Raw genomic sequence first — 26,623 nt, forward strand, 5'->3', positions numbered from 1 at the left:
TATAACGGGACTACTAATATAACTAATATAACAGGACTACTAGTATAACTAATATAACAGGACTACTAATATAACTAATATAACAGGACTACTAATATAACAGGACTACTAATATAACTAATATAACAGGACTACTAATATACCTAATATAACAGGGCTACTAGTATACCTAATATAACAGGGCTACTAGTATAACTAATATAACAGGACTACTAATATAACTAATATAACAGGACTACTAATATAACTAATATAACGGGACTACTAATATAACAGGACTACTAATATAACTAATATAATGGGACTACTAATATAACAGAACTACTAATATAACGGGACTACTAATATAACGGGACTACTAATATAACGGGACTACTAATATAACTAATATAATGGGACTACTAATATAACAGAACTACTAATATAACGGGACTACTAATATAACTAATATAACAGGACTACTTATATAACGGGACTACTAATATAACAGGACTACTTATATAACGGGACTACTAATATAACTAATATAGCTGGACTACTAGTATAACAGGACTACTAATATAACCAATATAAAGGGACTACTAATATAACTAATATAACAAGGCTACTAATATAACAGGACTACTAATATACCTAATAACAGGACTACTAATAACTAATATAACTGGACAACTAATATAACAGGACTACTAATATAACTAATATAAGGGGACTATTAATATAACTAATATAACTGGACTACTAATATAACAGGACTACTAATATAACTAATATAACTGGACTACTAATATAACAGGACTACTAATATAACAGGACTACTAATATAACTAATATAGCTGGACTACTAATATAACAGGACTACTAATATAACCAATATAAAGGGACTACTAATATAACAAGGCTACTAATATAACAGGACTACTAATATACCTAATAACAGGACTACTAATAACTAATATAACTGGACAACTAATATAACAGGACTACTAATATAACTAATATAAGGGGACTATTAATATAACTAATATAACTGGACTACTAATATAACAGGACTACTAATATAACTAATATAACTGGACTACTAATATAACAGGACTACTAATATAACTAATATAACAGGACTACTAATATAACCAATATAAAGGGACTACTAATATAACAAGGCTACTAATATAACAGGACTACTAATATACCTAATAACAGGACTACTAATAACTAATATAACTGGACAACTAATATAACAGGACTACTAATATAACTAATATAAGGGGACTATTAATATAACTAATATAACTGGACTACTAATATAACAGGACTACTAATATAACTAATATAACTGGACTACTAATATAACAGGACTACTAATATAACTAATATAACTGGACTACTAATATAACTCATAACAGGACTACTAATATAACTGGACTACTAATATAACAGGACTACTAATATAACTGGACTACTAATATAACTAATATAAGGGGACTATTAATATAACAGGACTATTAATATAACTAATATAACAGGACTATTAATATAACTAATATAACTGGACTACTAATATAACAGGACTACTAATATAACTAATATAATAGGACTACCCAAAGTGTTCAGCAAAACACACAGAGGCAGCAGACATGTAAGAAATACATAACAAAAGTGCTTTTATTTACATTCTCAAGAATAAATCCAACAGCTGACAATTGGACACTTTTTGCGTGCATGCGTGTGTGTGTGTGTGCGTGCACGCGTGTGGGGTTAAACACATCCGTTCTTTGTGATTTCAGTTATGAATAGGCTACTACAGACTGATTAGTCTACAGATTGTAAGTTTAACATTTACAAGGATCTCTCTTTTTTGCAATGGATGAAAATGGAAGCCAGTCATTGAAATCCCCCCAACCACAGCAACGGTTACGTCTCCCATAACTGTTTTAAATCCCATCTTTGGATAGGTTAACATGGGAATGGCCTATCTCTTAACAGAGCCTGCATTCTTACAACCTCTACTGAAATTCACAGCATTCCTCAGCCGACCACCCACCCCTATGGACGCTCCGTAACTGAACACAGCTGTTTCTTTAGGAAAAATCCTGCTCCTTTGTCACAAAACAAGGAAACAGACTGTGCCTCTCTCTCAGTAGTGTAAATGGGCACAATATTTGGAGAGAATCATTACTAAGTAGAAGGTGCTCTTTTCCGCTGATCTAGGAGCAGTCTCTGAAATCCGGATTCTCTAATTAAATGTTTTAAGAGAATCAACAAACTTGTGCCAGATCAACAGCATAAAAAGTGGCTAACGCTGCAATCACACGTATCGTTAAAAGTGATGTTCACCGGTGTAGCACTCATGCCAAATGTCAAAGTAATTCCTCTCTGGTCCTACCAAATACTGATTGCCCACATCTTTAGAGATCATAAATACATAAATACACACACACACACACACACACACAATGCTACATGAAAAAAAACGTTATAAAGCCAGAGAGATTCTGCAAGATGTGCCCCTGCCATGAGGGTGGGGCGGTCCAGAATGATCTGTACGGATGATGAAAGGGAAAACCTGGTGTGCTTGACTCACTGCTCTGCTCCTACTTCGACAGACTGGTCTCCTGGACACGGATTCAACCTGGACAGCCTGGATTTCCAGGTGGCTGTGTCACCTGGACATGCTGTACTAGCCAAACGGACTCGGCGGTGAAAGATTTCATGTAAATTCTGAGACGTGAGGCAGTCGTTCGGGGGATTCAGACAAGCACACAGACGAGGATCCGCTACCAGTCGAGTTTTCTGATGGCAAACGTCCACTTAGCAAGTTCCTTCCACTCGAGTTCAGCTCGCCCACGCTCCATCCAGACACAGTATGGCACTCAAGATGGCTGGCCCAAGCTTGCACCGTCAACGTTCCCGTCTCCTACCATTGCGATCGGACAATAGGCGTTATTATGTGTGAGAAAGCAATGTCATATGTTCGGCTGAATTCTACTGTGTGTGGCGGGGGGGGGGGAAATCAAAGTTCTCTGATTCATGTCCAGACGCCCTCTAAGGACAATCGCACGCTTTCAGATCATCTCAGCAAAACGCCATCTAGTGGCCAAGGCAAGTGCTTACAGAGCACCTCATTAAAAGGATTCTTCACCTAAGCATAAAGCAAATCAACAATGATGGAAAGCTTCGTTAAGTGAAGAACCCCTTTAGGCAAGATGCATGGTAATCACTTCAACAATATCCTCATTCTGTCAGCGCAAATAAATTAAATAACATATTTTAGATATATAAAAAAAAGTAAATGCAAAAAACAGGACAGCCCTAGCATTCTGCCTGATGTGTGCTACTGTTCTGACGTACTGAAGGGTAGTGGTTGGCTTGAGTAGTTCTCTTGCACAGGAACGAGGGGGCTGAAATGGATGAGAAAAAAAAAGAGTCTCTGGTTCAGATTAACGATGCGGGCCGGAAGCTTCAGCCAGTGTAACTGGGCCATGGATTGATCTTCTGTTAGTAAAGGGGAGGTGCTCTCACTGTGTGCTGGGGCAAGGGGGTGTCACTAGGTGGAGGTAACTGTAGTTCCGCTGCCCAGTTTGATGATCATCTGCTGGCAGTCGTGGAGCGTACGTTTGTCGCCGAGCTTCTCCAGCGTGCGGGCGGCGTCGGCTAGCATGCCCACCCGCTGGCCCGGGGCCGACAGGAACGACGGAGGCAGGTACCAGCACGCGAGCATGACCGCCTCGGCCTGCTCCCGCTGGCCGGGCCGCGCCTCGCACTCCTCTGCGCACGCACAAACACACACACACACACACACACAAACACAAACTGAGAACAAAACAGAGTCTGCATTTCACATTCTAAGAGAGTATGTTTAAACAGCTGCACGCAGTACAAAACGCAACCCCTCCGCCCCCCCCAAAAAAAACTTCTGCATGAATATTCAAACATGCACGCCATCCCCGCCCCCTGTAGCTGAGCACTCACCGGTTTTGGCCCCAGGGGTGCCACGGCGACGCAGGCTGCGGTCCAGCAGCTGGTGTGTGCGTGTGGGGCTCGCTCCCGCCATCAGCCTGGCCGTGGCTTCATGCAGGAACAACTGCAGAGAGAGAGAGGGAGAGAGAGAGAGAGAGAGAGAGAGGGAGAGGGAGAGGGAGAGGGAGAGAGGAGAGAGGGAGAGAGAGGGAGAGGGAGAGAGAGAGAGAGGAGAGAGGGAGAGAGGAGAGAGAGAGAGAGAGAGAGAGAGAGAGCGCAATTAACAAACCGAGCTCTCAAACCACGCCGCCTTCACAGGCTGCCTCATCTCCCGCTCTCTCCCTTAACTTAACACACTCCCTTAACTTAACACACTCCCTTAACTTAACACCTCAGCTCAGCACTCTGTAGTCTCTCCCACAACCAGTTCAAGCTCACCAACAAGCAGAAAGCATCAGGCAGTACCACACGACAGATAAAAATGTTTCAAATACAATTTTATAAATTAACATTTTTTTTAAAAAATCAGAAATCGCCAAACAAATCTAATACGAAACCATATTTTACTTCAATAGACAAGGGAATAATGAATGAATGAATGAATGAATGAGTGTGGTGACCTCCACCAACACCACCACCAGTCTACTTCAACACTTCAGGCTGAAGAGCAGAAGGGCAGAAACGAAAACTAGTGTGCAGGTCCCGGTTACATGCTGACTCTGCTCCGATGCCTCTCATGTCGAGGCGGTTAAAAAAACAGCACCTCAGCAACTCGCACCGGAGGGGCCGGCTCCCGGAGCCATGGCCTACTTTCAGCGGCCCACCAGCCCGGGGGGACACGCCGGACGGCGCCGACGGACCGCAGACCACGTCCACGTGGGAGGCAGAGCCATACGCGAGGTGCGTGTAGGTGGGTGCGCGTGCAGGCCTCACCCTGCGCGTGGCCGGCCGGAAGCCATGAGCAAGCTTGCGCAGCGAGCTCAGGTCCTGCTGGAAGCCCTGCAGCTCCGCGGCAGAGGTGGCGGGCGGGGCGCTTTGCTGGGCGCCGGCCGGAGCGCACACCTGCTGCTCCCGCCACACGTTAGTGCGCGTCACCAGCAGCAGATCACACAGCAGCAACTGTACCAGCTACAGGGGGAAGAGATGATCAGATTGATTAGCACAGAGATTAATATGAGAACTTGTTTTGTGTGGGGTTTTTTTTTTGTTGTTGTTGTTTTTTTTTTTAAGGGAACGGGACAGTATGGGATTTAAAAACAGGAATTAAGAAGGTAAGAACCTTCATAGTAGTAGACTATGAGCATGACAGGAAAGTGGCCCAGTTTGCACAGCGCGAAGGTGTCTGGATGAACTGGAAGAACTGGGAAGAATGCCCATTTGACCACAGAGATGAAGGTGGCATTGTCTGTCACACATGATGGTCTATGTGGGTGTGTGTGTGTGTGTGTGTGTGTGTGTGTGTGTGTGTGTGTGTATGCGCATGTATGTTTGCACACAGCGACTCAGCTCTGTGTTGCACTGCAGGAACATTGCACTCAGTTCAGATACATGCAATGCAACTACAATGCACCACAGCACAGGTCAAGGCAGGACACACGGCCGTGTGTGTGTGCGCGAGAGTGTGTTCACCAACACGCACGGAAAAGCACAGCGTGCAGGGAGTCTTACCATGCCATCCTCTCCAGGGTAGAACACCTGTGTTCCTGCTAGATCTTCCAGAGCACAGCTCTGTGTGCATGTGTGTGTGTGTGTGCGCATGTGTGCGTGCATGTGAGAGTGTGTACCTTATCCAAGGTGGTGCTGTTACTGCTGTGCGGCCCAAGGTTGAGGCTGTCTCTGAACAGGCTGCTGGCTTTCTCACAGTAGCTGAGGCTGAGCTGGCTGTTCTCTGGTTTGGCCAGCAGGGCACGCACCGCTTTAAACGTGTTCAGGCAGGCTTTAGGCAGGGGGCTTCTGCAGCACACACACACACACACACACACACACACACACACACACACTGAGCAGGACAAAGCCGCACATGTACAGGCAGGGGCGCGGCTTACCGCCTCGGGGCATGCTGACGGAGAAACAGCACTCACAGCGAGCAAACCAAATCAGACAAAACTGCCCCTTGAGAATAATCTGCATCTGCTGTTTATTATTTATAGGCTCTCTTTGGAAATATAAAGTAGAAACATAAGAAGTTTTTTTTTTATGAGCCCATCACTAGGGAGGCATTCCCTTTGTAACGTGTGAATATTTAATGGAAAGACTCTTAGCGCTGCGCTGTGCACTCACTCTGCAGACTGAAGGCTGCGTGGAAGGTGCTCCACAGTCGGGTACAGCCTCTCTGCCGCCACCTCATCTCCCTGAAGCCAGTTAATAATCACCACGGCAACAGATGACCACCATTTTGAGTGGGTGTCACAGCCTTGAGGGCCGACACACAGCCAAACACAAGCAGCGCACATGCACAGACACAGACACAGACAGTCCTTTACCAACCTGATATGTGTACAAATTAAAAATTTCACACAGGAAAATGCGACATGGAGCTTACAAGTAGCAGTATGCTACACTGTCTGTCTCTTTGAACTCGCTTATTTTTGACAGTAGCTATAAAACAAGCAAACAAGTAAATAAACAAACAAACTCTCAGCTAAAGTTGTGCTGTGTACTGACCCGTGACGGTGGCCATGTTGGAGCCGATGGCGAAGGCCTGTGTGGTGGCCCCAGCTGCGTCAGACGCGCTGTTCAGCAGCTGCAAGTACTCCAGAGCATCAGAGTACTCACTGCATGTTTATGCACACACACACACACACACGTCAGTATAATGCAAGTCCACACAAACAGGATCCAAACAAACACACAGAGCTCAGACAAGCGCATGACCCCCACACCAGCTTGGCCATCGACCACATCTCTACAGATGCAAGAGGAGCGTGAGCGCTTTTAGAGCTTGCGTATTAAATCCAGAAGTTTCTGGAAGGACCCACCCTTGGCCCTCATTGGGGTTCTTGTCTCCGTGGGGCTGGGCCACACAGTACAGGGCTTTCTCCAGCAGGTGCTCCCTGAAGGCCTGTGTCACTTGGGCCAAGGGATCGACTGCAGACCGGCAGACAAACAAAACAACTGTGAGTATCCCGAGACGTGCCATCATCTAAATCACGCACGTTAACCCTGGGGCAGGTCTGTGATTGGTAAGGGTCCCGCGGCCCCTGTATTAGCAGTGTTAGGGCCCCGCGGCCCTGGTTTGGCAGAGCCCTGCGGTCCGGGCGTCAGAGGGCAGGCAGAGGGCTCACCCGTGTTCCCCGCCTGGCTGTAGATGCTCTCCTTGGGGGTGGCGCGCACGGACCAGTCGCCGTCCACGAAGAAGCGATGGCCGAGGGGGTGGCAGAGCCACTGCATGGCGGGGGGCACGCTGCCGCTGGGAGACAGGCAGGCCTGCCGCGCCCGGCTCAGGAAGCCCCGCTGGAGGGAGGGAGAGGGGGTGAACACAGCCGGTAGAGGAGGAGGGGGGTGTGGGGAAAGCTGGCGGTGAGGGCGCTTACAGAGGTGATGTGCAGTAGGCGGGGCAGGCTGGTCTTCACCCGCAGGGCGGCGGCCACGTAGATCTCGGCCAGCGTGGCCACGGGTAGAACATCACCAGCACACTCGGCCAGGTTAACCGCACTCAGGGCCATGTGCACGGCAAACAGGTGGCTGCCGCCCAACTTGGCTACACACGCGCGCGCACACATACATACACATACATGATAACTATTCAGTCCCTCACCAGCACACGTGTAGCACAGGCAGCCATTGAAGTACTCCCTCACCGGTCATATGGAGCTGATGCAGGCGGTGGTAGACAAGAGCACCATCGCGGCAGCTCTTGCGCGCGTCCTCCTGCAGGGGGCGGTCAGCGCGCAGGGCGCCGGCCCTGCACGCCAGCCAGCGGCCCACCCACAGCTTCTGCAGCCAGAGACGCAGCGTGGACCAGAGCACAGCGCACACCAGGTCCAGCTGAGAGGTGGGCAAGGGCCGGCCCAGGGCTTTCAGACACGTCCACAGGTTCTGTGAGGCTTGGGCAAAGTCTCCCTGCAGACAGACGGGGACGGAGGGAAAGGCAAATTCATTCAGAGCATTTAGGACTTGCATAGAGCTTGAAAACCACAATGCAATGTTTTAGCCTTTACATATAAATTCTGCAGGTGTCGGGGGTGAAATGCTGATGAATGTGTGTGTGTGTGTGTGTGCGCGCGTGCGTCTGCCTCACCCTGGCCAGGTCCAGGTCGGCCTGTTTGCGGTGTCTCCAGAAGTGGACGGACGACTCCGAGTGCGGACGTGTGACCGGCTCTCCGTACACCAGCAGCTTTATCAGAACTCCGGCCACCAGCAAGCCATTCAACAGCCACACCAGCAGAGTGGGCAGCATCCAGCCCATCCAACCCCACGGCTCGGCTGCACAACACACACACGCGCGCGCAACACACACCGTGTACGGATACTGTTCCTCGTCTTCCTCCGCGCAGCGCCGAAGGAAGGACATTTACGACCGAGTGCCCGCATAAACGATAACATGGGCAGGTTAGACGTATGGCGAAGAGGCGATCGGGTGATCAGAGGCCGTCATGCCCCACCCCGGACGCGGCAGTACCTGCGCTGTCGAACGCCAGCACGCTCCGGCCAGTCCTGGAAGCGCCGGTGGCCGCTGCGGCTTCCCCCGCCGGGCCGGCGCTCCCAGACAGGGAGGCCAGCGGGTTGAGGGACAAGAAGAGAAGGGTGAAGGCGCACAGAGCCATCCGGGAGCGGTCCAGCATGCCGCCCGCAGCTTTCTCAGTATGGGTCACTGGCTGAGAGAGAGAGAGAGAGAGAGAGAGAGAGAGAGAGAGAGAGAGAATGTGTGTGTGTGTGAGAGAGAGAGAGAGAGAGAGAGAGAGGGAGAGAGAGAGAGAAAACTGTTATATATACACTTATTCCTCCAGATACGCCTCACATAACACAGACTACTATGGTGCAAATAAATTTGCATCAGTCGTCATCATCATCTATCGTGTTACCATGGCATTTAGAACCCATGGAAACGCACTGGTCATGTGATCCTTAGGTGCAGTCAGTGGTCTGGAGCAGCTCACCTTGCTCTCGTCTCCCATGGGGCTGTCTGGCTCCGAGTCGCTGCTGCACTGCGAGAAGTGCCCGGCAGGCGGGGGCGAGCCGGCGTCTGACGCGGGCGGAGTGGGAAGCTCTGTCTTCACGTCCACCTCCATGGCCACCAGGTCTTTGAGAGACTCTGCACGTGACGGGGGGGGGGGCGCGAGAGAGGTGAGAGCCAGGCTGCGACGCGCAACAACAAGGAACAAAGCAGGATGGGCGATGCCGGGGTCAGGATTCAAAGGGCAGACTCACTGTTCTTCTGGTTGGCCAGCTTGAGAGCCATGTTCTCCTGTTTGAGCTTCTGGTTGGACTGCTGCAGGTAGCGGATGTAGTCGATGGCCTTCCTCAGCACGGCTGACTTGTTCAGCTGCAACACAGCGAGACTGAATCAGCCTCTCGCCCAGGACGTCGGAGACAGCAAAAAAAAAAAAAAAAAAACTCAGTTCCATCCGCGACACTTCTGGTTTGATTTGGGTTTTTTTTTTTATGCAAATTGCTAATTCCCTCCAGCCATTCACGCACTACTGGAGTTACAAAATGAACACTGTTCAGTTTTCTGGGGATTCAGCTAAAGTGCGAAAACATCCTGACGGCTTCCTTCACTTCTAAAATCCCAGCCAGTGTCAGTACAAGCATGACCATGCGACACAAGGCCACTGGGCACATCTGTTAGGCTGTTTTGCCCAATGCAAAGGAGGGAGGGGGAGAGAGAGAGAGAGAGAGAGAGAGGAGAAGTGAGAGTGTGTGTGTGTGTGTGTGTGTGTGTGTGTGTGCACGCGCGAGGTGGGGGCAGACCTTAGCCTCTGTGCCAGCCACCAGGTCCTTGAGCTCAATGATCTTGTCATTGATGGAGGAGCGGTAACGCTTCTCGATGGCGTTGTGCGCCGTGCGCTTCTCACCCTTGTGCACCTGGCCTCCCGGCTTACCGCTGATGGCGATGCGATTGATGGGCAACTTCTCTGTGTCCACGACGACGGGAACGGTGGTCAGGATGGTGCCCCCGCTCATCAGAGCCTGAGAGAGAGAGAGAGAGAGAGAGAGAGAGAGAGAGAGAGAGAGTGTTGAGACAACCAGCTAACCATGTCTTTCCTGAGTGAGAGGCATCTGAAAAAGTGAAAGAGTAAACAGGTATGCAGGGCACACAGGACACCCAAGACACACCACACTCCGTGCACGGCTGTCTGGACGGGACCGTTAGCTCAAGTTTTACTGCGGCGTTTCGTACTGAGAGCCGGTCAGCGGAGTCTGGTGTAGCCGTACGCTAAAGGGCGGTGCGAGCGAGAGAGTGGTTGGGGCAGGGGGGCTTTTGGGAGGTCGACCTGTAGGGAGGCGCTCTGCACAGGAGTGGTGGTTGTAGCCAGGGAGGTGCATGGAGATGCTACAGTGGTCACCATGGACACGTCGGGTTTCAGAGTTGTGAGCAGCAGAGAGTCGGCCTTGATGAACTGAGGCTGCAGCAGGACCTGAGACACACACACACACACACACACACACACACACACACACACACACACACCTGTAGAACTCATTTCATAGTGCATCTGAGAAACTCTCATCGTCTCCAATTACCAACCACGCCTGCTTACCGGAACCTGCTGGACATGAGAGGTGAGGGTTTGCGGTGGGGCACTGGTGGACGTGCCGAGGATGGGGGAGTTGGGCAGGCCCTGGACCTGAGCCTGAATGGCAACGGGCTGGACGGGCTGTGGAGAACTGGGGACGCTGAGGCCTGGCTGGGGAGAGCCCTGCAGAGCCACTGCTGTAAAGAACACCACCATATTACCGACAAAGAACCACGACAACACGACCAAAGTACAAAACACAGCTCTGCAAGTCATGTCCGAAATTTTAAAAGGCAGCCAGCACGGGAATGAAAGGACGCGGCATCGTTTACGCAGATCTTCTACGCCACCAAGACCGTTTTCGTCCTCACAAAGCATGTGAAAAATCAATTAAAGCTTAAGATTTCTCAGCCTGATGCAAATGCAATATGTTAATATGCTTTAAAACATCATAAAAGCCTGACACTAGCTGCATTTTAATGAGTACACTAATCCAGTCAAGTTAGGACCAAATGAATTTTAAACTTTCAGTTGACATTTAAATATTTACACACTCTCTCTTGCACTTGGGGAACTTAGTATGAACATATATTGTTCTTTAATATTTAGATTCTTCTTTTTTATTGAGTAATACTTGGAAATGGCCAAAGTGGTTTCTGAGAAAAACCATAAAGCCTGAAGAGTTCATTTAGTGACACTTTACTCTGACTGGCCATTGTTTAGTTTAAATAAACACCCAAACACTCTCAGTAACAAATCAATGATAGCAAAGAGGTGAAGCACCTAAATACATTCAGTGATTGAATCAAGAGACATTTAATGAACTGTGTAAATAAGACAACATTCTGTAACTGGGTTTTGCTTAGAGTTAAGGTTAGGATTAGGTTTTGGGTTGAGGTTTAGGCTGAGACTCAAATTAGGGTTAAGGTTAGGATTAGGTTTTGGGTTGAAGTTAAGGTTAGTTGGGTTGGTTTGAGGTCTGATCAGTGGAGTTTGACCCTAGAACTGTTCCTCTTGTGAGTAAACTTTAACTGCGATTTTAACCAGACAATGTCATTCATGACAATGTTACAGATAATAAATCATCTTTAAAGGATATATTCGAAAAAGTGTTACCATTTATTTTGTGGTTAAAACCGTGCTTCGCCTCCATAGAGCAGTCTGTGTTAATGATTCTCTACAACATTTACAGGACTGACCCAGAGGCGTAACGAAGGAGGGCGTGTGGCGTAGTGAAGCGTCTACCTAATGTTTTGGCATGGGAAGCTTTTTCATGATGGAAAAACACAAACCGCGCTTTCACATTAGCAATGGTGTTCATTCAGACAGAGGCTGAAGGGTTGCAGAATGGAGAGACATTTAACAGGGATGAAAACAAAACACAAAAAACAACAACAACAAAACAAAACAGGTGATGCTTCTGAGACAAACGAGACAAGCGACAGTAATCAACCCAAACCCAGGTCAAGGAGACGGGCCGACAAAGCGCATCTTGCTCCCGGGTTCTCAGTGACTGTGGCAGGAGGCGAGGACAGGCTGGTGTGTGAGCGTGGTGGAAGAAGACGGCAAGAGCAGTCTGTGTTTCATGTCTGAAACCTCCGGCAGCTGACAGTACACCCAGCAAACTAAGACGCTTCATCCCAGCCCCATCGTTAGGTCACTCCATTTCTTTCTGTTGTTGTTCTAGCAAAGTGACTGAATTTTCTTTCATTTTTCTCTTTTTGTGGAAAAATAAATAAATAAATAAATAAAAGCACACAGACCGACGGAGCAAAAAATAGTTTGATGCAGTGGAGGTGGAAGTTTGTTTTTTTTTTTTTATTGATGTGCACAGGAGAAATTACTGAAAGAAATGTAAAAAGTGAAAACAACATTCATGATCTTCATGTTATTCAAGTTAAACTTGGTCTATTTTGGCACCATTTTGTTGGGGGGGGGGGGGGGGCATGAACATTTAATCCTCAGGAGGGCCTGATAGGAAGTATAAAGCACTAGTCCACACTAGTTCTAATATGTTTACAGGGCTGTACTGCGTCCATCCTGCACATCCTACTTCAGCGGGCCCCCGTTTCATACAGAGGGGGTTACACACATGTAAACTGCTTGTTATCCTTTGCCATGGGCCATGTGAAACCACCATCAATGTTGGCACTGGAAGTTTAAACTTCCAATATTTTAAGGCAACTCTCATGCTAATGAATGAATGTGGAAGGAAGAAGAAACTTCCTAATGGTATTGCTAAAAACATGCATATAGTAAAATTCCATTTTAAAAAATGCCTGTTACTTAGAATATACAAATTTGGTTAACTATTGTCAGACTCTGATTACACAGAACACCGGTATACCTGAAGTCACTGTTCAGTCACTGCAGTATGAGTAATCACACGTGAGTTACACAACAGCAGCAGTGGACCTTGACCTTGACCTGTCCCATGCTGCTGCACTTTTTTCCAATGACATCAGCTATGGTCTGCTGAAGCAGGTCTTACAAAAATAAACAAAGAGCAATGCACTAAAAACCTAGGTCAGCAACGTATGGGCACTAGGCCATCAGCTGTATGTCCTGCACAGTCTAAGGTCCACTGGCCATGGTGGCATAATTACAATACAGAGCTGAATCCCACTCCATCCATCTGCATTCATAACAAATCAGGTCTGCGATAGGGGTATGATGTCATACAAGCTGTTGACATCGTCGTTCCATTGGCCCAAAGCCCTGTCCGTCACCCTTGAAGCTGATCGCGTGATTTGAATGACGGCGCTGCTACAAGCTGTGCTTACGCGTCAGATAGTGAGGGCACATTTTTACACTCTGGTAAAGCGCCAGATTACACGTCTACCTCGTCAAAGTCCGTCTTCCGCCTTAGCCAACGAGTGCTGCACTCCAGGAGTGACAGCTAGCAGAAGAACAAAAACCGTCCCCCTTACAACGGAGAAAGAAGAGAAAACTACACCTGCGTTGTAATTACAACACATGACCACTGCCACCTTATTCACTGGCACATGAAGCTCTAAGAGGCCAGTAAGGAGTGAGTGAGTGGTGTGCCCCCCCCGTCTCAGACCTTTACACAGGGAAAGAAGGAAAGCTCATCACGTAGGTGTGCACGGAGCATCAGGTGTTTTAATATTTCCTCCGGACAGCTACTGTTCCTCCCAAACTAGCTACCGATTTAAAAAAAAAAAAAGAAGGGTAAGGTTTACAAGACTGGATCTAACCAACTCAGCGCTTGTTTAAAGAGAACCATTAACCACCTGGTCAGATCATTAAGCTCACGAGCGCCGATTGCCAAGTTGCCTTTGCTGGATAAGATTAAGCTGCCATTATGTGGGTTAGTGCGATAAGCTATGGCTGAGGTTCACAGGGTACGGCGTTACGTCGTCTCACGCATGCTGGAGCAACATGGGCTGTTCTTTTCGTGCTTTGGATCAGACGCTCCAGTTCCCCGAGAGCGCAACGCAGCGATGCCCTGGAGAATTCTGGCAGGTCCTCTCGGTTGTCGTCAACACGCTGCTTCAAATGTTTTGAATCTCTTATAAAAATCATTGAAAAGGTGGTTTCTCTTTAGTTATATAAATATCTCAATTCCAAGCCCTTAAATGAGGTATTCCAATCGAGTGTTCGTGCTCATGTTCTTGAATAGACAGTGCAGGTGCACTATTTATAGCTTTTCTTTTAGATCTTAGCTCTGATTATGACACAGATGGGCACTACTCAGTATTATTGTACTGGCTACAAAGCTGGGTTGGCCTCTCCAGCTTTGCTTTAAATCGGTTCCAAACATGCCTGAGAGGCTGCGAATATTATCAGAATATTATTGGTTGCACTTGGAACGTTCAAGTGCTTGCTTTGTCTTGTCCGTTAACAAGAGTATTTAATGAATACAACATTTCCTTTCACCGATGTGCAGACAATTCAGAGCAGAATGTGTTCATAGGTGAAGGTCCATGAGGGTCTATCGGCATCCTTGCCAACAGATACCCGCCTCCAGAGAAGCAGGGCAGCCTCGTTCTAACTACGGCCACCAGCTGTGGAATTCCTCATTTAGTGACCCGAGGGCTCCGGATGACCCAGGCACGTTTAAGAGGGGACCTGTGAGTTTAGGCTAGCTTTTAATTAACCTTAAGTGATTTGCGCTCTTTATTTTCTGAAACTTTCATTTTTAACTAATTCTTTGTTCTTAATTATCTCATCCTACAATATAAAGCAAAGAACAACAGAAATATAACAACAACGGAACATAATTATTTTGTTTGATCTTTAATTGATTTAATGCTATGCCCATTTTATCCTTTGTAAAGCACTTTGCAAACCTCATTTACAAAAGTGCTGTATAAATAAAGATTATTATTGTACTGCTTTTACACAATAAAGGTAAACGAAGGAAAACACATCCTACCAGTCAATCCGTTCTGTAGCGTGTAGTTAGCCACAGGCTGCTGCTGTTGAGGAGCCTGCTGGCTGGAGCTGAACCCAGGGTTCTTGGTGGCCGGGCTGGACGGAGCAAGGGCCGGTGGAGTAGTCTGGGCTTTGGGTCGGCCGGTCGGCCGGCAGGGGGGCGACGGCGCCGGGCTCACCTGCGCCAGGGGAGGCTGCTGGAACGCAGGGGGGCCATGGGCCTTTTCCGGGCTAGATGAGCTGCAGCTGATGTGGGGGCCCAGCAGGGCGTCCAGGTGGGGGTTGCTGCTGAGGACGGAGGAGGTGCCACCAGGGGAGGCAGCGGAGGGGGGAGCCGAGCCAGAAAGGGCCGCGGCCGGGGGCTCCTGCACCGGGGGCGCTACAAACGCAGACTGGTCGAACAGACTGCTGAACTCCATGTCATGGTTGTGGATCAGCTGAAGCATGTCTAGGGAGCAGGAGTCACAGACACGAACAAAAAAGTGAAATGGATGCACAGGGCCTGTGATTACAGGTTTGAACTGCACACGACACACAGGCACGTGTGCAAACGAGAGCAGGGCTGGGCCTGGAAAGAGGGCAGACTTAGACGTTAGTGGCTAGTTGTGTTAGAACACAGCTAATTATAACGTGGCTAGAATGAGTAAGGCATGGCTTTATGTGATCAGTAAAATGTTAAGACATACAAGATGATAACTTTTGTAAGGTTTTACTAAGGTAAGGTATTATAAAAGATGCATTGATATCTTAATCTCTACTGATGATCCACAAAACTTTGTAGGGTCCTTATGTTTGCAGAGGCAAAACCTGAACACGGCTACTGTGAAACCAATTTACTGGCCAGGGCTGCCAGGTAATGCCAGTAAAAGGCAAGCAAACAGGCTGCTATAAAGCACAGGAATGAATTGCATAACCAGCGCTACCATTTTAAGGCAAGGGCACAGAGGCAGCCTGAACAAGGTAATTCGCCAGCTTTCTCAATATCTGACACGCCAAGTCAAATACTCAGAAGGTATTATTTCAGTGCACAGCTATTACATGCTGTGTTAAGATGAAACCTTGTTCTGGCATCTGTATCCATTTAATATCTAATAAAACGAGCTGTGTGTAGGATGATAATTATATGGAAAGAATACATCCTGTGTCCGCTGCTGAATCTTAATCATATTTAAAACTACAATTTAGAATGTTTGTCCTATATTATAATAATAGTGGTTATTAGTGGTTGTTAGTGTAAGCATCAGTACATAAAATTAATTCTTCATACTCTTGATAAATGTATGTTTACATTCGTGTATGATGACATCTGAAAAACTGACCGGTTCTCTATTTGTTAGGAGGCTAGAATTTGTCAAAATTTGTAGAATTTGTATGAGGTGATCGCTCCCGACCAATCAGAAGACGCGAATGCGCCTCGCTATGCAACCCAGCCCCGAGACGGAGGGAGGAGCGCGTGTGTGTAGTCTCATTGAGGAGAGGTTACTATCGGACACTCCGCAGTCGATTTCAGCACGGGTTCACTTGCGGTTATTCGGATGCGCAATGTCTTACGTTCCAAGATAAAACCAAAACATTGTTTTTACATCAAAAATAAATATTTAATAACATTAAAACCGAAGCCATTACAAATACTACTTCATGACATTTTAAAAACAACTACTTGTATATTGAAATAAGTAATGTTAACTAGCTACTTATTACAAGTAAATAATGTGTCGTGGACTGAACGGCTATTACAAAAGCAACAGCTACGCTTCGGTTAGTTTCGCCGACAGCAGCTTAAGGAACCCTGCACGGGGAATGAACGGCAATAACCTCGAGCGACGTCACGTGCCCAAGTTCGAGGGGGGCGGGGCTCCATCTTTGGAACTTAAAGCTCGAGACAATGGCGACAGCGGAACGCGGCCGTTTTATATCGGCACCGCTCACAGCGCCCAACGGCCCACGTGTTTCTCATTAGACACAGAACAAACGCGGCGTGACCGAGCAGTGTGGGTGCGTCGTCTGAGCGCTGCGACCCTGCTCGTACAGCTCACACGGCCGCACAATTGCAGCGCGGGCTTCCGATACGCCCAGTTTAGCATCGCTGTACAGTCACGAGGTAGGCGAGCTGCGTGGCTGTAGGATCTGTTCAGTGCATTAACGCTCAGCCAGCACTGCCCGCGCAAAAGAAACACGTTTCATGACCAAAGACAACGTATCCGTCACACAGACTGTGTTAACGGATAGCCACCACAGTGTGTGTGTGTGTGTGATGAGCACGTGCGCATTGGTCCAGCGTTATTTGCGTGGTTAGTGAAAGCACACAGGCAGGTTGGCCAGTGTTATCCAGATAGGAACAGTCTGTCTGCGACTATTAAAACAAAGTTAAACGAGAAGCACTACAAAGTAACAAACGGCTCATTATCTTAGCTGGCTAGTTGTTGTGGGTTTTTTTTTTTCTTACCGTCAATGTCGTTCAGCAGAGCCGTGTCAATATCACTTGGATCATGGAGAGATAAACTCGGGTCCAAGTTATCCAGTGACGGATCGTCAAAAGACAAATGATTCATTTTCAGAAAGACTTGCTTCGGAGCTAGCTAACTGACTTAGAATATTCTGATCCAGACACAAGCGTTAGCCCATGTAAACGCTCAACTTCTTGCAATGAAGAGCCAACTGAATGGGCATGCACCTTCCTGGAAACTGGTTCCGTTGACTTCAGAGTGCTCCGGCTAACTTTGTTGTTAATCTGTCAGATACCTGCGAGCTGCCATTGCCATTCTGCCGCACAAGTCAAACTTGTCTAAACAGAGTTTGGTTAGTGCACTAGCGTGCTAACGAAGGAGCCAGGCAAACCCCAGAGAGTGGCCCAAGATTGACGTTCCCTGTAACCAATCAGAGCTCTTCTGTCAGAAGCGGGCCTCATGAATATTTACATGCCTCTATGTAGAGAATATTCCAATAAGTGTAGGCTAAGGAGTCACTGTGGCTGTAATTTATCACTGTCTTCAGAGACTGTTTTATCAAATAAAATGAACAATGCATTCAACAAATGTTTAGACTCAATTGTACTGTCAAAATGTCTTATTTTTGAACAGCATATTTTGGGTATTTAACATAATGTTCAAAATACAGTTTTACTGATCGTGGTAATACACCAAAAACCTGACCAGGAAATTCATATCCAGTTTTTTTATGAACACAATTATCATAGTTATTCGTAATCACAAAAATATGAAAACCCCCTCCACTCACGTCTCACGCAACAGCTTGCTGACGAATAAAGTGGGCATGTCCTAATCGGCCAATCGAAGCGTGGGAGGGGAGGGCTTTGGTCGTTCAAGTTTGCTTGATCTGCAGCGTTCGCTCCGCCTGTAGAACCAGAGAAACTGGCCAATGGAGACCTAGGAACAGAGTGGGGTGATATGACATCACAAATGTGGCTCCTGTGATTACATCATGTAATATCTCCTAAAATAATAAAGACAGACCAATAGAAAGCTAAATTTATTCCCTTATCTGAGAAATAAGTTGCTGCAAAAAGAGGAAGTTGCAGCATATCTATACTGAAAAAAAAGTCACTAAAATGTCATACAATTTTAAAATACGATCAAGTTTTTATATATATATATATATATATATATATATATATATATATATATATATATATATATATATATATATATATATATATAGTGCTACACTCTACAATGCAGGTTCACAACAAAACATGGAAGCAAAAGGAGTAGGCAAGGTGAAGTGGGTCATTGACCGACAGTAACACAGCCACCATACAGCAGCGCTCGCTCGTGAAATATGGCTAGCTGTCAGCCAGGAAGTCAAGAGTCTAACACAAGAATAATACCTAATCACCTGTAGCTGCTAGTCTACATGACCCGGGGATGAACTGTTTCAAGTAAATAACATGCACATTAAAAAATAATACATAAAATTTAAAACATCGTCATTCCGCACACCTGTTATTGCAATATATTAAAGGAAAGCGCAGAGTTCGTAGCTTAAGGCCATGTTCAAACCATTTAATCAACTGCAGCTGGAATCATAGCTTGTTTTCAGCTTGAATGACTGACAGCTCCACAGACAGGCAGACACAGAAAAGACATCATTCATCATTCTTTCAAAAAGATGAAGAAGAAATAGCCAGAAAATGAAAATAGACTCCATGTCACTTTAATAAAATAATACAATTAAACAATAAATCTCACAGTAGGAAATGATGACATTTCAATATCCTAAAATACATTAAGCCATTAATCTGAGACAAATAATCAAAAGAATTAAGATTTTTAATGTCACATGGTAACATTGATTAAAGCAGTTATTAGAAATAACGACTGCAACGTCAGTTGAAAGCAATGCTCTTTCTAGAACAGAGGCAGCTAGCATTGACAGGTCTTAGCATAACGCTATTAAAAAGAGCTGAAGAAACATTAATAATCCATTCATTACTTATTTAAACACGTTGAGTGAACAGAAACACTGAAGGTCTTGAGACCTCTCTGAAACTACTGTATTTTAGTTGGTAATTCTGCTATTATCTAATGCTTGATCTCTAGTCATATAATATTAATAGGTATATAGCAGAAGAGCCATCTACAATTTACCACATTTGTTTGTCCATCTTATTTATTTTTATTTCTGGCCTGACTGATCACATTATTGTAATTTGAAATGGGTGATCTTTCAACATTTATCTCTCTGGCTACTTTAGTGGTATTTATAAAATAAATTGTTAATGTTAGGTGAAAACATCCCACTTGGGGATTTAAGGAAATACTGAAGTGCAACATTTAACTGAAAACTAAATTCAACTCCTTTAAAGACTGGTACTGTAACTAAAGCTGAAGTGCAAGAGAAGTAGTGAACATCAAGCCCCAGGCCTCACCAATGCCATCTGAAATATCACTATATATCTAGGGCATCTTTCATGCTTCTTTTCTTCCTTATGTGATATCCAACTACGCTAGCTGGTCTCCAGACCAAATAAACAATTTACTGACATATCTACCAAACATCATATATCCACCATGAAGGCCAACCTTAACAGTATTCAGTATGAACCCATGAACCATGTTCAGGGCGGAGGAAGAGGGTAAGATAATTCAGGTTTTTTCAATGTCGTCACAAACAGGAAGCAAAACTATACAAAAGCAAAAACAACGTCTTCCCCAAAATTTGACATGTTAATCGAAACATTGTTGTACACGTATTTACATATGAATATGAACACAGTTTACCAATTATGCTACCATAATTTAATTCCACATGCAGAGAGTGTCCTCTCAAAATGAACTCCCATGGACTCTTTTTTTTTTTCTCTGTATTAAATTTACTCTTGCTTTTCAGCCAGTTTCTAAAAGCAGGGAAACAAAATAAAATCTCAGGCAGACTTTCCTGTGCGCTTTCCTCTGTGAGGGCCGGAATTTCAGGGGTCTGAAACAAAGGTTCGGTGAAAAGCACGTAGACAACTAACAATTCATGGAAAAAATATAATCAACAACTATATGATCATCAAAGTCATGCTGTATTTTCCAGGTCAGGGTAACCTAATATTCTCAGCCGGTTTAACAAGACTCATTTAATATGGCCACCGTTTTACAGCAGTGTGTGTTTTCATAAAGTCTGCGGGAGAGCATGTTTCATCTGCACCGTCTTTGGTCAGCATCTGATCACGAGGAAGCAGTCAAGGTCCTTGGCCAAACCAGCACTCAGAGCAGCGAGCAGCACAGGGACAGAGCAGGAGACAATCGGAGCTTCTACTTTGCTTTCTCCTTTCCTAACTTTCTCCAGGCATCCAGATCCAGAGAGATTCCGTTAGCTAATCTCTCACTAATCACTGTGCACTCCCATAACAGAGTTTTATACCGCCTTTCTGTCTCTCATAGGGACATTAAGGAAGGGCATGAGATTACAGGACTCAGTTACTATAGGAACAGCAGATAGGAATGACACGAGGATTAAAACAATTTGTGGACTGGCGTGTTCAGAATTAAAGCTACAAAATGTAATATACAACAATGGTTTTTGCACAAGCGAAGATGCCAGGGGCTTAGTATTTAACACGTTCTGTTAATAAACTAATTAAACAACCTCAATGCATCGCAAGAGCCAAACCCAAGTTCCTCCCCGCAGAGTCTTGCACGCTGTTAAGCTGCATTATCTGCGGGACTCCACATTCACTGCACGCCGCTTTTCAGGCCAAGCCATGCCCAAGCCGCGGAGACGAGCGTACAGTGGAGGGGCTGCCTTTTGCTCCAGCCGTGGGTGTAGGCGGAGAAAACCTTGGAGCGTCAAAACAGGAGAGGACAGAGACACGGACAGCAGTGAGCACGGGCGTTTGGACGTCGGCAAGCTGAAGAGCGTCGACCGAGGTTCAAGAGTGGAGGTTGCCGTGGTGGAGCCGGAGTTGGAGCTGGAGCGGGAGGGGGAGGCCTCCGGCGGTGGGAGCTTCTCATCCACACGAGCACACTACAAGGCAAAGAGGGTGTCCTCAGTCCGCTCGGCCTTCTTGCGGCTGGTGCCGGGCGCGCCAGCGAGTGTGCCACGGTCTCCTCTAGGGGGCGATGGAGCGGCACTGTCCGCAGACTTGGCCCGCTCTTCTAAGAACTTGGTGAATTCTTTAACAAGGCCATGGGAGGACGAAAAATGAACATCTCAGTACAAATAGAAGACACAATTAACACTGCAATATGTGACTACTCATACACAGGTCTAAAAATATGAATTAAAAAAAAAAAAAGTTGTCAGCGCCTACCTTCACTGGTGACTCCCTCCTCGGCCTCATCACCCTTCTGTTCAGCAGAAAACAGAAGAAGCAATGCAGTCATTACAAATGTCAATGAACAAAATTGTTCATTGTGCCCAGCGGTTAAGGTCAACTGTTTGATCAAAGAATAGACAGACTTTAAATGGGCATTCTGCTTTGATACCCACATTTCAGTGGACTCTCACAGTATAAATCCGGGGGTGTAACAAGCATGCACACGTTTGTTCAAGATTCACATATGGGCTGCTGTTTATCAATATACAAATGATGCAATACAGCCATGTGTGATGACATTTCACTACAGCAACAGAACGTTTTCCACATTACTGAAACATTCATCAGCCTCCAGTCTTGTAATGCTCGGTCCATCCAAGCAACACTCGGTGAGAAAACCTTTTTGACACACCATTCTATGTCATTTCCCATTGGTATAACTTTCCGATCTTTAAAAAATTTAAAAAGTTATTTTCACGGTATGAGTATGGATGAGTGCCCAATCTAACTGAACTGATAAGAATATTACTGTTAGAGATCAAAAGACTGATAAGTAGAAGAATACAAGAAAGCAACTTGAGACGGGTTATGTGAAATGAAGATGGGATGCCATGTTACCACAAAAAGATGGCCAAAAACAGAGAATGAAATCAAGGTAAAGAATTCTCACCACATCAGTACAGAGCCACTCCTCAATGTCATCCATGACAGAGGACTGCGATACAGGAATCTATGGAGCAAAGCCATGGACAAACCAAAGGTCCCAGCAAAGCCACAAAATAAAGAGCCCCCCCCCCAAAAAAAATGAACAGAAAAAACAATAAATCACAAGGTCTGCGAGGAAAATAACAACAACATAACATGCCATCAAAGTCAAACTGAGCAAAGAGCCATACGGCCTTAAACACACACACACACACACACACACACACACACACACACAAACTAGCATGAATATTGGCATATTGCATGCAATGGCAGTTAGAGTGATGTTGAGGAGTCACACAGGTGGGGTGGGGTGTGAGAGAATGAGGGACAGGTTTGTGAAGAGCCCTTCGCATTCACACATCACGCCGGGTTTCCCTGACGACAGCACCCTGGATTCACCAAATGGCTGCAAGATTTGCAGAGCAAGTGATTCTTACAGCTGGCTTTTCCATCTTTCTCTAAATACAAGGGTGACACTACATAAATGGTAAGCCTGTATGTTTCAATATGAATTGCCCAAATGAAGAATTTAAGCTGTAGGCAGCCCTGTCTAAATGGGGTTTTAAAAGAAGTGCCAGTGATATGCAAAGTAGGAAAGGTTAACTCCATACACTAAACTCTAAAACAGCCGCTATATAGTACAGCAACAGGTGTATGCAGTGTGCTACTGGAACCTCAGTGTATGCTGCCTGATTCTATATTGTTCAACCTTATTAAGACCTAATGCACAGGAACCTTTGTTCTGGGGTCAGATGTCACACAAATCACACATGAGCAGGGTTACATAAAACTTACAAATATTTATTAAATTACATTATTCTGGATTAGTAAACCATACATGTGTTAAACTAAGAACAGGCAAAAACACAACAGTCATTTTAACCTTAAATTAATCAAGATATGAACAATTACATGAAATGTAACCAGTATTATTTACAGTAATGACTAAAGGCAGCAGAAATGGAAATGCTCACTACACAGGTGTGGGATCAGTGCACAAATGCAGGGGAGTAAAATCAGTTTAACATAACTGGCAACCAAGCACCAAACTTCCATACATCGCCAGGCTCAGCAATAGTGGATGCCAGGTCCTGCAGGAAGGCTAATTTGGAATAGAACTAAACTTAGGTATATAGTATAGAATGCATCAATGTCTTGGTAATACTCTTGATTTTGTTCCACAAAGCTATCTGGGTGTGATACAATATCCAAGACAGATACTGGACATCTAAAGCAGTCATTTCTAATCTGCATCAGTTTCATTAGGACACTAGCCTCTCGAAGACAAGGGAGGGCTCATCCCACTTTGCATCCAAGCCATAATAGCGCCAGTGCTGTTGGTGCTTCTAGAACCTTCCGTAAGCAAGGGCTGGCTGCTCTTATGCGGTCAGCCTTTTGCGACCGTGTCTAGCTCCTGCTTGCATCTGATGGTATCCGTGCTCGTCCCGTGGAGGGACGCGAGCCGGCCTTCCCGTTCTACCAGTGAAGTGAGTGGACAGAAGACGGAGGAGGATGGCATGGCGCACAGTGAAAGGGACAGAGCAGAGGCAAAGCCCCGAGAGCAAGCAGCCCACCACAGAGAGGACCTCAGGAACCTCAGTGGAGATCAGGAAGGTTCCCACTGCTAGGCCTGCCGCCAGGATTTATTACAAACGCTATAATGCTGTCCGTGTTCATTTGGGTACCCTTGACAAACGATCCACTATAATCAAGTGACTGGCAAGAGAGGCAAAATAAGGTGCTCTGTAACAGAGTTTTATTATACATCATTCCACAAGACATTACACCTATAAAAACGTATTTGCCTAAGCGCTTACGCTAATTATAGGATCCGAGGGGGCTGATAACAAGGGCTCTCCCTTTCACTGTGAGGAGTGGACTGGGTTAGCAGCGGTGAGGGGGACCGAGGATGATGGGGTCGAGAGGGCGACAGAGTGGACAGACGCAGGAGGACACTGAGGGGACACTGAGCTCTACTGGTGAAGGCCTCACCATTCCTTGGGTAATGAGCCAGCTGTCTATGGGCGCCAACTCTGCGTTATCAGCATTTACACTCAGCTAAATCAACAACAGAAAACACCCGTGAAACACGAGGCATAGCATGCTCCGCACCCACCCCAGACAGACAGACAGACAGACAGACAGACAGACAGAGAGAGAGACACGCACACACACGCGCACGAACACACAGCAACACACACACACACACGCACACACACACACAGAAAAAGAGAGAGAGAGAGAGAGAGAGAACAGCTAAAAAGAACAGAAATGATAAATGACTGCTTTTTTAAGTCAAGGGCAAAGGCTACTGTAATTTAAGGCACAGAGGAGTACAAAAAACAGAAAAGAGATTAATAACAGATAATCAGGATCTATGAGGGCAGGTGGGATGAAATAAAATGAAGGGAATAAACTTTGCCCCATGGGCTGATCACTAAGCTGTAGCTGTGAACTGCAGTAACACTTTGGCTTGTTTTTAGTCTGAAGATTTCATCAAGTGCAGAGTCACTTCCTGCACCCAGAGCTCCTCTGAACACTCCAGCAGGTCTCTCTCTCACACGCACGCACGCACGCACACACACACGCACGCACACACGCACGCACACACGCACGCACACACGCACGCACACACGCACGCACGCACACACACACGCACGCACGCTCAGCCAGTCATCACCTTTAGCAGAGCTGTAATTGGAGCAGTATTTCATCCTGAACTCATGAATGATATCCAGCCCATTTGTGATATCGGACCAGTTTTTATAATTTTATAAAGGCGTGTATTATAAAGGGATTAACATAACCAAGTGCTTCAGGATATTATCAATGCATTTTGCACATGTTAAAGTGATTTCAGTAAGGCAGAATCAAAATTTGTGTAAATGAGAAAAATAAATTTAACAGGGAGAATCAAAGACCATATAAAATGTTCCCAAAACGCTCCCTTCTCCCTGTGGAAAGAAGATACACGGAGGTCTAATGGCACAGTTGTGCTCTGCCTAACACCACGTTTGATTAATTTTGTAGGGTACGTGCACATTCACTGCTATTTATTATTATTATTATGGTGGGCAGAAATAAATGCACCTGAGACAAGGTGGGTGGAGTGACGTGACAGGGGGTGTGGCATTTCAAATCCCATAAAGCCTGAAACCCACATCTGTGGGCAGTATGATCTCATCAGGCCTGACACGTCTGTATTGAGGACCAAATATTTTGGTGCGGCTACTCTCTGTGTCCGTTTCCTCATGTGTTAGCTTTTTTTGGTGTTGCCAACATCCTCGTGGCCATGACGACATCCTCATGGCACGTTGCCGCTGGTTCTCCCTTGCCTTTTAAAGGGAATGAGAGGTGTGGCAATGCTAGCCACACCTGCTGATCATGTGATCAGCCGAACCCAACCTTTTTGTAAGTGCACCGCTCTGCGTTGGATTAGCCGGAGATGAAAATATCAAGCAACATTTCTGCCACGCCTACATGTGCCCGCAACGCAGGTTTATACCTCATTTCTGCCACGCCCGCTCGTGCCTACATTGCGGCCCTATACCTCATTTCTGCCACGCCCGCGCGTGCCTGCACTGCGGGTTTATGCCTCATCTCTGCGCTTGCACTCTGACAAGAAAAACAAAGCCTGTGGTGTCATTTTAATAAAGCTGCTCCAACTTCGAATGTGGCAATAACTGACACTCTACGGCATAAAGCAAAAGCGGAGGGAAGCGCTGATGTTAACTCACATTGAGATGACGGCCCATACGGGACGGCTCCTCAGAGCGCTGCTAGTACAGCCGAACACCAGCAACAAATAAAACTGCTTCCCTCTGCAAGTTTGAATTTCAGAACATAAACCCACTGAGCTCCCAGGTTTACTGTAACCTGAATGCTACGTGCACGCCAAACCAATGTGAGAGGGCTATCGCTACTTCCAAGCGGTCATAAGTAACTAATAAGGAGCAGTGTGGTGTGCCCTAATATGGTTACTTTCAGCTCCAGAGCTTTTTAAACTAAATAGAAGTGACAGTGCACGAAGGTTCAGGCCATGCAGTAATCAGCATTTCGCAATCGCTGGAAATTTGACCCAGCCGTTAACACCACGACTGCAACCTCACGGTTC

The 26,623-nt window shown here is 46.1% G+C and overlaps 2 protein-coding genes across 11 annotated transcripts in view; both read right to left on the minus strand.

Moving 5' to 3' along the window:
• Window positions 1-1,647: 1,647 nt before the first annotated feature.
• On the minus strand, window positions 1,648-17,870 carry srebf1 (sterol regulatory element binding transcription factor 1). Of its 5 annotated transcripts, XR_014122843.1 has the most exons (21): window positions 17,485-17,869; window positions 15,040-15,486; window positions 10,665-10,837; window positions 10,398-10,541; window positions 9,874-10,092; window positions 9,331-9,445; window positions 9,060-9,214; window positions 8,582-8,777; window positions 8,201-8,385; window positions 7,761-8,022; window positions 7,494-7,660; window positions 7,245-7,413; window positions 6,939-7,047; window positions 6,625-6,734; window positions 6,241-6,373; window positions 5,745-5,913; window positions 4,894-5,088; window positions 3,973-4,084; window positions 3,523-3,768; window positions 3,352-3,401; window positions 1,648-2,917 (listed from the first exon to the last, which is right to left on the minus strand). XR_014122843.1 is itself a non-coding variant. In XM_035524527.2 (20 exons), exons 1-19 carry the CDS (start codon window positions 17,588-17,590, stop codon window positions 3,548-3,550), a joined length of 3,387 nt encoding a protein of 1,128 aa, XP_035380420.1. In that variant the 5' UTR covers window positions 17,591-17,870; the 3' UTR covers window positions 1,648-2,917; window positions 3,523-3,547. The 5 variants fall into 5 exon arrangements, 3 of the variants coding, with proteins under 3 accessions (XP_035380420.1, XP_035380417.1, XP_035380421.1); XR_014122842.1 differs by having other exon boundaries at window positions 3,352-3,768; XM_035524527.2 differs by lacking the exon at window positions 3,352-3,401 and having other exon boundaries at window positions 17,485-17,870.
• Window positions 17,871-19,195: 1,325 nt separating this feature from the next.
• The window catches only part of tom1l2a (target of myb1 like 2 membrane trafficking protein a), a 19,381-nt gene continuing 11,953 nt past the window's right edge, over window positions 19,196-26,623 (minus strand). For 2 of the 6 annotated variants that reach the window (XM_081711321.1, XM_035525038.2), the window contains 4 exons: window positions 24,502-24,567; window positions 22,472-22,531; window positions 21,796-21,832; window positions 19,196-21,658 (listed from right to left, as the gene is read on the minus strand). In XM_081711321.1, coding sequence (XP_081567447.1) covers window positions 21,510-21,658; window positions 21,796-21,832; window positions 22,472-22,531; window positions 24,502-24,567 — 312 coding nt within the window. In that variant the 3' untranslated portion in view covers window positions 19,196-21,509. The remainder of the gene's footprint in view (window positions 21,659-21,795; window positions 21,833-22,471; window positions 22,532-24,501; window positions 24,568-26,623) is intronic. The other 4 variants (XM_035525041.2, XM_081711322.1, XM_035525048.2 and 1 more) reach the window with 4 other exon arrangements.

This window comes from Electrophorus electricus, chromosome 3, assembly GCF_041902795.1.
Source record: "Electrophorus electricus isolate QZ-2024a chromosome 3, ASM4190279v1, whole genome shotgun sequence".
Lineage (NCBI taxonomy): Eukaryota > Metazoa > Chordata > Actinopteri > Gymnotiformes > Gymnotidae > Electrophorus > Electrophorus electricus.